Here is an 11,958-nt window from a genome sequence, read left to right as displayed (position 1 = left end):
GAAAAATAATTGTGGTCTGAGGCCAGAAACACGAAAATAATTGAATTTGACAGGAAACAAATATCGGACATTGGAAAAAAGGGGAAGGGCTTTTAATACCTTTTATGAAATTCTCCATACATAATATCTTTTACAAAAAATTATCGTACAAAAATAGTTCACAAGCTGTAGATGCCCGCGATTTCGCGGGTGTGTTCTAGACATTGATTTAAAATCATAAATTAGTTTTGACGTTTTTAAAAACAAAAGTATTTGAATTAAATAGCCAATAACTGCGGTTATCAATATGTTCCGGACCATATGAGTATTTGGACCATACGCGTATGATCATGACCGTATGCGTATACTCATATGGTCCGACCATACGTGTATGGTGCGACCGTACGCGTATGGTCTGACCATATGAGTATAATAATCGTTTGGTTATAAACGGGCCGGACCATATAAGTATTTGGACCATATAGTATATAAAAAAGAAGATGTGGTATGATTGCCGATGAGACAACTATCCACAAAAGACCAAAATGACACATATATATTTTTCAAGTTACATTATAAACGTTTCAATAATACAAAAACTTTTTTCTAAAAAACAGTGACGTTTTAAAACATGACAATTTTTTAATTTTATAATCCAAAAAACTACGTAAAAATTTAATATTGATGCCATCGTTAGTTTTCATCGCTAGTTACATTCGTGCATGTAGGCTTGGATGACATTTACTTCCACACGGTATATCATAGCTTTTTTGCATTTGCAAGAAATTTGTGCACGATCTTTTTCATTTACACAATTTGTTTTCGAGTGAAAAACAAGCCTTTTTTGCAGCTGCGTACAGTGATACCGAGGTCTTTGACAATTCTTATGTCTACGGTGTTTTTAAGAAGCTCTAGATCTCAAATATCGTAAAATGACTGCAATACACCATCTTCACAACACAACTTAAATAAACTAATAGTATGCTGCTTTCCAGTGACTTCTTATGTAACAGTTCATTCTTGGAATTTAATTTTTTAGTCGACATATTGCCATTTACTCGTAATAAAAAAATCGGTAATGACCATCGGTATAAAATGTGACAATTAAGTAAAATTAACTATGTGAAACTTCTTATTTTTTTTTAGCTTATCTTTTCATTATAATATAATGATAAAATTGCCTATATGTTAGCGTCTTTTGAATGAGCGGTCATACCATATGAAGAGTTTGGAAGTACAAAAAGTAAACTAAAACAGAGTGTTAATTACCCCGACGATACGCGTATGGTCCGACCATACGTTATTGACATGCTTTTAATTCGATAAATTCGTATTTATGCATTATAATTAATACTATTCAGAGGGAATTAACGCTCACCTATATAAAGTCGCAACGTATTGTTTATTCTTCACCACACACTGTATGTATATATATTGACCGCTGTTATTCACTATCTGCTACATGTATTTTTCACTGTTTAATGTGGTTTTTCTTATTTTATTTGTTGAGATTAGCGGACAATCTGGAACTGATGTGACTGATCTACTTACGGCATTGTTTACTACAAATAGTTATGATAAACGTGTTAGACCAAAGTCGTCTCAGGTTACAGCAACCACTGTAGATTTGGACTTATATTTGGTCGGAATTAACGATATAGATGAAATAAAAGGGAGCCTAACAACAACTGCATTTTTATATTTGGGATGGATAGATGAATTTCTAGTGTGGACTCCGGCAAGTTACGGCGGAATAGCATACTTCTATATTCCTCAGTCAGATATCTGGAAGCCAGATATAACATTAGAAAATGGTTTTTCTAAACTTAAGGAACTTGGAAATAGTTTTATCAATGCAGCTGTTACGGAAGACGGACAAGTATTTTGGAAACCCTTCGAAGTATTTGAATCAAAATGTTCTTTTGACACGAAGTATTTTCCATTTGATAAACAGACATGCAAACTAAGTTTTGTCGTGTGGTCAAGTGGAATACAAGATGTCAATGTTACACTTTGGAACAATGGAATAAACCTGGACCATTATGAGGAAAATTCTGAATGGACAGTTTTATCGACGGCCCATATTGAGGCCTCTGATGCTGCAGAATCAAGAGTTACGTTTTCATTGAACATTAAACGTAACGCTGCATATTATGTTATGAACATTATCCTCCCTGTTATTCTTTTAAGTTTTCTGAATGTATTAACATTCGCTCTTCCTGCCGATAGTGGTGAGAAGATTTCACAATGTATAACAGTCTTTTTGTCGTTTGCCGTTTTCCTCACTATAGTCAATGCAGAACTTCCAAAGACATCTGGCTCCATCATAGGATATTATCTGATATTTCAACTAGCAATGGGAACGATTGTTATAACTATAACTGTCTTACAGTTAAGGCTTCATCATCGGAAAGATCCCGTTCCACCATCTGTAATAAGACTTATGAAATGTCTGCCGTTTAACAAGACTTCAGCCGTTAACAGTCCCGACAAAAACAAAGTGGAAAATATTCAAATTAAAAATACAGAGGCAAATGATGTTGAAACAGAAACGACCTGGAGTGACGTTACTTCATCGATTGATTTTTTTATGTTTTGGACAGTTCTTAGTATTGTCGTGATTTCCACCAGTAGCGTTGTGGCCATTTTGAGTTTACACTAGAACATTCTTAGAAAGAGATAAACTGTCATTTAGACTAATTTTCGAATAAAAAGTGTTTTATTTGATTTTTTCTTTGCGTTTTGGGGTAATTTTTTCACATTTATTAAGTAGATTAAACAATTAAGTCTGGTTATATATAAATGCATTATACATATAAAGATACCAGTAAAATGAATGTATTGATGATTCACATGACAAATAGGTTAGATACCTGAAAAGAATCTGAGTATGTTCCTATGGTTCCATAATCTGTTAATATCTATATTTTGGTAAGGCACAGTGTCATGTCAGTGTCTGACTGTGCATGGTGTATTTACACTTAGAAGTAAAATAATAAAGATACCGAACTCCTAGGGTCATCCCTAAGCAAATTTGCAAAATCAGAATTTCAATCACATCAAACGAACGGATAACAACTGTCATAATTCTGACTTGGTCTTTCTGATCCATTGGATGTTGGATGCGTACTGATTGGTATTTCAGTCTTAAAAACATGATTTGTTTTCATTAGTTGCTATTGACTATAAACTAGGTGACAGTAACTGCGATTAATTTGAGATCTTTTCTGAGTGTCATTTTGTTTTTTTGACATTTATAAGAAGCCGCCCATGTTCACTTTGTGTTTTGTTTAGATGCATTTCTATGTGTACCCATCTAATGAGTTAAGCCTTTTAAAAAAAATATATATATTCAATGTGGTGTTGAGCGCTACATGAAATAACATTTTTAAACCTCACAAATTATTTTTGTGTAATGTATGTCCTAAGTAAGGAGACTGCAGTTCAGTGATCTTCAGTGGTTTTCATGTTTGTTTTTTGTTACATATTTCATGCCAAAAATTAAAATGACGAATTTCATGCAGTTTTTCATCCAAAAACAAATATTCTTTGTTGAAATATCTTCCACCTCCAAATCAGACCCAAAAAAAATTTTCATTTTCTCAATGGTTTACCATTAGAAGTTAATCATTATTCGATTTAAAACTGACAAAGATATGGTAAAAAAAAAAAAACAGAAAGACAAACAACAATGTATATATAATAGGTTAAAAAACATAACGAGTTTAGCTCAAACGGAAATTATAAACAGATATGGCTCATGAACGTTCAAATTGTCGACGTTATAAAGCCATCATAAGTGCTGTATTTCATCAGAAACTTTGTTTTTATAATTGAGAGATATTGTTTCGTAATTTTCTATCACAAATTATCTTTTGTTACTGAATGTGGGCTTATATAAACTTTTCTTACTGGATGTGAGCTAATATTGATATCTTCTTCAAACTCTTACTTTAAACCGTTTTTGTTCTTTAAGCACAAGTCTCTAATCTTCAACAGACATGAGCATAGCATAAGACGAAGTAAATGAAACATCATAATCAAACAAGTGAAACTTAGTTATTTGAAGAAAACAAAGATCGTTATTATATCAAGGTCGAAAAACGAACAAAGCAATTTTTAATTCATGTATTTGCTTTGAATAGCCTTCTGAAAATACTAATAAATAAGTTTGAGCTTTCTTAAAATGTGAGTACATCTCCATGTGTGCATGTGGTTCATTCTTTATCTCATATTTCAGCTGTTAATAGAACTCAGCTGCATCATCAACCATCCAATAAGAATCTATGTGTGATAAGTAACAATATCAAGGTGTGTATATGTCATGTATGTCGATTGAAAAAAATAGCTCCGCATCGTGATGCAACGCAATAAACTTCGAACATAATTACGATAAACCTGCTTAGGTTGTAAGGATTCCCCCATTTTGTTACTTTCGGGAATTATTACGCTTTCATCAGTAACCCATCTTTGATAACCTAACGCGTGCATCAGAAATCCATCTTCGATGCCCTAACGTGTGCATCAGAAACCCAACTTTGATAAACTAACGCGTTCATCAGAACCCCATATTTGATACTCTAACACGTTCCACAGAAACCCAACTTTGATAAACTAACGCGTTCATCAGAACCCCATATTTGATACTCTAACACGTTCCACAGAAACCCAACTTTGATAAACTAACGCGTTCATCAGAATCCCATATTTGATACTCTAACACGTTCCACAGAAACCCATATTTGATAACCTAACGCGTTCATCGGAAACTCAATTTTGATAACCAAACGCGTTCATCAGTAACCCATCTCTGATAACCTAACGCGTTCATCAGTAACCCAGCTTTGATTACCTAACGCGTTCATCAGAAACCCAACTTTGATAAACTAACGCGTTCATCAGAATCCCATATTTGATACTCTAACACGTTCCACAGAAACCCATATTTGATAACATAACGCGTTCATCGGAAACTCAATTTTGATAACCAAACGCGTTCATCAGTAACCCATCTTTGATAACCTAACGCGTTCATCAGTAACCCAGCTTTGATTACCTAACGCGTTCATCAGAAACCCAACTTTGATAAACTAACGCGTTCATCAGAACCCCATATTTGATACTCTAACACGTTCCACAGAAACCCATATTTGATAACCTAACGCGTTCATCGGAAACTCAATTTTGATAACCAAACGCGTTCATCAGTAACCCATCTTTGATAACCTAACGCGTTCATCAGTAACCCAGCTTTGATTACCTAACGCGTTCATCAGAAATTCAACTTCGATAACCGAACTCGTTCATCAGAAACCCATCTTTGACAATCTAACGCATTCATCAGAAACTCAATTTTGATAACCTAACACGCTCATCAGTTACCCATCTTTGATAGCCTAACGCGTTCATCAGTAACCCATCTTTAATAACCTAACGCGTTCATCAGTAGCCCATCTTTGATAGCCTAACACGTTCATCAGTAATCCATCTTTGATAACCTAACGCGTGCATCAGAAATCCAACTTCGATAACCTAACGCGTGCATCAGAAATCCAACTTTGATAACCAAACGCGTTCATCAGTTACCCTTCTTTGATAACCTTACGCGTTCATCAGTAACCTTTCTTTGATAACCTAACGCGTTCATCAGTAACCCATCTTCGATCACCTAACGCGTTCATCAGTAGCCCATCTTTCATAACCTAACGCGTTCATCAGTAACCCATCTTTCATAACCTAACGCGTTTATTAGAAACCCATCTTTGATAACCTAACGCGTTCATCAGTAACCAATCTTCGATAACCTAACGCGTTTATTAGAAACCCTTCTTTGATAACTTAATGAGAACTATATAGCAAAACAAGGACCTCTTCCATTTCAGATAACGAAATTGATCAAACAAAAAGTTTTCCATTTGACGTAAATGCATGTATAAAGACTTATTTTATGTTAATGCGATTTACTGCAGGTAAGCTTATATATTACGCATGTATATATATACTTTCTTTATGATACATGTATTAAGAAAATAGTATAGTAATTTTAGATAATGCAGGCTTTATCAATACTAGTATTTGAAACTATAAACAAGAGGGATTTAACTAACGATGGGGTCAAACGTTGAATAGAGCTTTGTGCAATAATAATCCTGTAGGATTACATTGATCAGAGTGTCTTTAATACGTAGTATGCAAAGCCATTATTAGATTGACGTATGTACTGTGGTTAAGTGCTACTGTACTTAGTCTACTTAATTCGTATTAAGTCAGAAATGTGTTTTGTAATTAAAGGTTAGCATGGATTATTGGATTATTGGACCTAAGATAACACAACCTATTTATAGGAGTATAGAAAGACTTATATCTACTGTTTTGGTCATTTTATAAACTGCATATCAGCAAATTGACCTGTGTAGTTGGTTTAATGTTAATTCAAAATCACATGATTATTAGTGCAATAACAAAATAGATGGACTTTTTAATGTTTGCTCAACGTCCAACGGAAAATGTATTTCATTATGTTCAATTATGGTAGAAATGCATATTAATTATAGAAAATGGTTAATTGCAGGACTTTATAGACCTCCTTCAATAAAAGATGATAATTTTAAAAATGAATTTATATGTACATTTGATAAATTATCAACCATGTATGATAATTTTCTTCTACTTGGTGACTTAAATTATAACATGCTCTCCCAGCAAAAATGTACCCCCTTAAATGATATCTGTGATATTTTTGATTTCACAAATTTGGTAAAAAAAAAAAAAAATTGTTTCACAAAACATGCCCCTGCCACATTAAATGATGTTATTCTAACAAACCAAACAACTTATTGTCAAAATATTTTAAATTTCAACTGTGGTTTTAGTGATGTTCATAACATTATTTCCACTCAATTTAAAGGCAAACTACCAAAAATGAATAAAGGTTTCATAAATTATGAAGTTTCAAACACTTTGATCAGGAACTTTTTTTGACAGATTTAAATGGAAAAAACTTAACTGATATAATAGAAAAATCAGCAGATGTAAATACAGCATAAGAAACATTCGAAACTACTTTCATGGAGGTTATAGACAAACACATACCTATGAAAAAAAAGAAAGCCATCAACAAACCAGCACAATTCATGAATCAAACGTTACGAAGGGAAATATATAAAAAAAAAAAAAAAAAAAAAAAAGAATGGCATACAACAAATATCAAAATTTTAAAAATAAAACAAATTGGGAATGCTACAGAAAACAAAGAAATCTAGTAAATAAAATTAAAAAGAAATCCATCAGAAACTTTATCATGGAAAGATGCATAGGAGGACCTAACAGCAAAGATTTTTGGCCAACCATCAAGCCTTTCCTAACAAACAAAGGTTGACATTTTTCAAAAGACCTAATCCTTTGTGAAGAAAATAAGATAATTAACAATCAAAATGAAGTAGCTGAATTATTTAATATTTTTTTTATAAATGTTGCCAAAGATATCGGCTCAATAGATACTGTAATAGATGAACATCATCCAAGTAATAAAATTATAAAATTATAAAAGAAAATAAACCAGAAAACTAAATTTTAGCCCAGTAGATTCAGAGTTTGTTAAAAAACAAATCAATAAAATTAACATTAAAAAGGCAACAGGAAAAGATGGAATCTCTTCAAAAATATTAAAATTATCCGAATCTGAAATATCCAATCCAATTTCTAAAATAATAAATAAATCATTTGAATCAACTGTTTTCCCAGATAAAATAAAAGAAGCACAAGTAATACCCTTGAATAAAAAATCAAACACTTTTGATAAAGGAAACTATAGACCTGTAAGTATATTGCCCATGATTTCAAAAATTATTGAGAGGTCTATAGAAAATCAACTTGTTGAATATTTTAATTCATTTTTCAACATTTTTCTGTCAGCTTTTCGAAAAGGATATGGATGCCAAACCGCTTTATTAAAAATAATTGAAGATTGGAAAAAGGCTTTAGATCAGAATTAATATGTAGCTGCTACATTAATGGACTTGTCCAAGGCTTTTGACTGCCTACCCCATGACCTCCTCCTACTAAAATTAAAATCCTATGGTGTTTCCGCCTCATCTCTTAAACTTTTGGATAGCTATTTAACTAATAGAAAACAGTGTGTTAAAGTAGGTACTAATTCAAGCTATTGGCAAACAATGTTTAAAGGGGTGCCACAAGGGTCAATATTAGGGCCAACACTATTTAACACTATTGAGTTGGTTGACCGTTTTGGAATAACCGTTTCACAAATGATATCGGATATGTTCCTTACGTCGTAACTATAATCCCCTTCCCTTTCATGAATTTGACCTACCGAATTAGACTATTTACCGGATTTGTAATCACATAAGCAACACAACGGGTGCCGCATGTGGAGCAGGATCTGCTTACCCTTCCGGAGCACCTGAGATCACCCCTAGTTTTTGTTGGGGTTCGTGTTGTTTATTCTTTAGTTTTCTATGTTGTGTCATGTGTACTATTGTTTTTCTGTTTTTCTTTTTCATTTTTAGCCATGGCGTTGTCAGTTTGTTTTAGATTTATGAGTTTGACTGTCCCTTTGGTATCTTTCGTCCCTCTTTTAATAGTTTTTTTAAATGACATTTTCTATTTTATTCATAATTATGCAGATGACAACACCCTTTCATACGCGGATAACGATTTAGATAAATTAATTAAAACTTTAGAAGATGAAAGTAAAATTTTGATAAACTGGTTCTCAATAAATAAAATGAAAGCAAATCCAGAAATTTTTTAGGCAATAGCTGTAGGTAAAAAAACTAAAGACAAAAACCTAAAATTTAAATTAGAAGGTAATGAAATAGAGTGTGGAGATAACGTTAAACTTCTAAGTGTAACAATAGATTTTAAACGAAATTTCAATGAACATGTCTCTATAATATGTAAAAAAAAAAAGCATCCAAACAATTAAATGTATTAAATTTATTATTCTTTCATAATGTCCAACTTTAATTACTGCCCATTAGTTGGGCACTTTTGTGGGGAGGTAAATACAAAAAAGATAGAGAAAATTCAAGAGAGAGCATTAAGGTTTATCTATGAAGACCATTCAGCAAGTTATGAAGATCTACTCTGCAAATCAAAATTACCATCTTTAAAAGTAAGAAGAATGCGATCTTTGGCGATTGAAGTTTTCAAAATTATAAATAAAGATTGTCCTGTATATCTCCATGATTTGATTCACTTAAAGGAAAACACTTACTCTTTCAGATACCAGAATACAGCAGATCTACCACATGTAAGAACAACTGCATATGGCCTACAATCTTTCAGGTATGCAGGTGCTAGGCTTTGGAATAAGCTGACAGATGAGCTTCGTAAGCAATCATCTTTAAATCAATTCAAGAACTTGATAAATTCTTGGTCTGGCAGCTCATGCCAATGCTTTGCCTGCAAAACCAGTTAATCTCTACTCATTATTTTTTGGTTTGTTGCTTTATTTTTAGCATGGCAAATTTATTTTGTTATCTTTACTATAGTGCTTCTGCTGCTTTGTGCTAATTTTAGAAACTTATGTGCTTTTAATTAAATGCTTTTTATGTGCCAACCATTTCATTTGTGCTTTTGTGATCTCATAATTGCATGTATCAGTATGTGTTTAACTTGTAAGATGCGTAAACAACTTTTGTGCTGCATGTTTATATACTGATTGAACTCTTGCTTTATATGTTTTATGTTGTGTGCATGGACTCGATATGTATGTTTTGTTTTACTTGTTGTTATGTTGGTTTTAAAAGCTCTTCAGAGCTTTTGTTTGTAATTGCTTGCTTATACCGACTCTAAATAAAGCTTTATGTCTTACAAAACGTAACAACTATAAGTCACCGTACGGCCTTCACAAATGAGTAAAGCTTTAATCACATAGCACTAGCGGATTTAGGGGGTCGCAACATCCCCCTCCGCCCGCTTGAAAATCTTAAAATAATTTTTTTATCAACCATTTCTTGTTTTAATGTAAATATCTTAACTATAAATTGAATATCTAGCACTGAATTATTCAGTGAATAGAGTGACACTTTGTCGGTACACTCCTTTAAATATACACATGTTATAATTGCATTGGCCTGAAGGTCAATTGCTAATTAGAGGATCAAAGGATTTAATTAAGACAATCAAAGGCAGGTATCCCTATATTTTATTACTTTGATTATGATTAAAACGACATTATTTCGTTAGCTTGATTTGAAGAAAAATACCTTTTAACCCTATCATATATAAGATTTATTTTATAAAAATTATATTTTCTGAATCTAATGATAATCAAACTTTATTTCCACATGTGTACCTAGTACTCAAATGTATAGCATTCTAAATGAAAACTGGAAAACACTTCTTTTCCTTTTCATAAACGTGAAATGTACCGGTTAAAAAGATGCTTCTGATATGCGTGGATGCACTATTTCCCATGCATTGTCTGTTCAACTTCACAGGACAAATTTTGCGTTTTGTTCTCTACTGACGACAACCTTGGACAGTTTATTAAAAAATAAAAACACGTTCAGAATTGGCTAAAGCAACATCCCCCCCCCCCCCCTTTTCAAGCTCTGGATCCGAGGCCTTTTGTAACTGAATATAATATACGACTACAAAAGGCATCGAAATGACAATGTAAAACAATACAAACAAGAAAACTAAAGGCCAAATTTATGCAAAAAAAAAAAAAACAGGAAAAAAAAGATATTACACACACCCAAGTATTATGATAGTGACAACGGTATTGAAAAGTTTGGTCATGTATTAATAAACATGGGTTGAAGTGACGATCGTAGTAATATCAGACATGTTACGAAAAGGTATATTCTCGACGCTGAGGTTGACAAATTAGACTTAAAATTTGGGGACGGTGTCAAAACATTGATTATAGATTAAAATAGGTAAAATTTAAATCCTGTGCGTCTTGGTTAATTCAAATTACATTTACCTAGAACATCTTTATGTATTTAACATCTTATACGACAATTGCTTTTGTGATATCATTGCTGACTAAAACCTGTCATAAGACATAAAAGGTGTTACTGTACGCGCGTAGGAGTGGATGGTCTAGAAAAAAAAAGGGGGGGGGGGGCTGAGGGTTATACAAGTTCATTCAATTCTAGATTGATAATATTATACATAGTAAGCAAGTTAAATTTTAGGGTTTTTTTGGCCAAGTTACTCATTCCTCCTTTTCTTAACTCAAAACTCCCGTCCTGCCTTTTTTTCAAATTTAATCCTAGTCCCCCTCTCCCTGAAAATAACAACTGGTACCTCCGTAGGGTAGTAATAGGTACCCATTCAACAGATTTAATTTTTAAAAAAACATATTTGTTTTAGAGAAACTCCTAGCAGGAAAGAGCCATCGGTCATCGGTGTAACTTTTTTTTCATATTCTCATTTTCTAATGAAACGGTTGGCGAATTTCCTCAAATGTTTTAGGAATTTATGAAATAAAAAATATCTGCATAAGGTGGTTTTAAGATATAAATGCAAACTTAAGTCATTATGCGATGCTTTTGAAGCTCTGCAGGGTTGTTCAACCGACGAGTAGCGAGTCATATTTTACACAAACCTCATTTTGTTCCAAACATACATGACATATTTGCCGCTGAACGTTAAGCAATCAACAATCAATCAATCACAAACTATTATACAGAAAATACAAAATGAGCTGAAACTTTTGAAATTGAGACAAAGTTGGAAGAAAATAAAGAGAGAAAATACATGCCTTCGAAGCTATATGACCGGGCGAAATTTTCTATATAGTGCAACATGCCTCAAATTGAAATCGTGTTTTAGTTATTTAAAACAGACCCCGTTAGATAACAATTTATGTGGTAAACAACTGGATCAAAATACATACACTGGTTTTTTTTAAACTATATTAAAATGATCGTTACATATATATTCACGAGAAAGTATACAACAGATTAAAATACTTAAGACTATTTGCAAGACAAGGGCTCG

General features: G+C 32.8%; 2 protein-coding genes across 2 annotated transcripts in view; both read left to right on the top strand.

The window, feature by feature from the left end:
- Positions 1-1,356: 1,356 nt before the first annotated feature.
- On the top strand, positions 1,357-2,706 carry LOC134688458 (neuronal acetylcholine receptor subunit beta-4-like). Its single transcript, XM_063549193.1, has one exon. The coding sequence runs from the start codon at positions 1,442-1,444 to the stop codon at positions 2,639-2,641; it is 1,200 nt and encodes a 399-aa protein (XP_063405263.1). The 5' UTR covers positions 1,357-1,441; the 3' UTR covers positions 2,642-2,706.
- Positions 2,707-5,882: 3,176 nt separating this feature from the next.
- LOC134686593 (perlucin-like protein) overlaps positions 5,883-11,958 on the top strand; it is a 29,670-nt gene continuing 23,594 nt past the window's right edge. Inside the window, exon 1 of the mRNA XM_063546268.1 lies at positions 5,883-5,948. Within this exon, the coding sequence (XP_063402338.1) occupies positions 5,927-5,948 (22 nt within the window). The 5' untranslated portion in view covers positions 5,883-5,926. The remainder of the gene's footprint in view (positions 5,949-11,958) is intronic.

The sequence above is a fragment of the Mytilus trossulus genome, chromosome 10, assembly GCF_036588685.1.
Source record: "Mytilus trossulus isolate FHL-02 chromosome 10, PNRI_Mtr1.1.1.hap1, whole genome shotgun sequence".
Lineage (NCBI taxonomy): Eukaryota > Metazoa > Mollusca > Bivalvia > Mytilida > Mytilidae > Mytilus > Mytilus trossulus.
Note: the sequence above shows the minus strand (reverse complement) of the source record. Positions and strands in the feature narration are given on the sequence as shown.

Coding starts and splice junctions, on each gene's coding strand:
- LOC134688458 (XM_063549193.1), top strand. CDS start 1,442: ATGTATTTTTCACTGTTTAATGTGGTTTTTCTTATTTTATTTGTTGAG.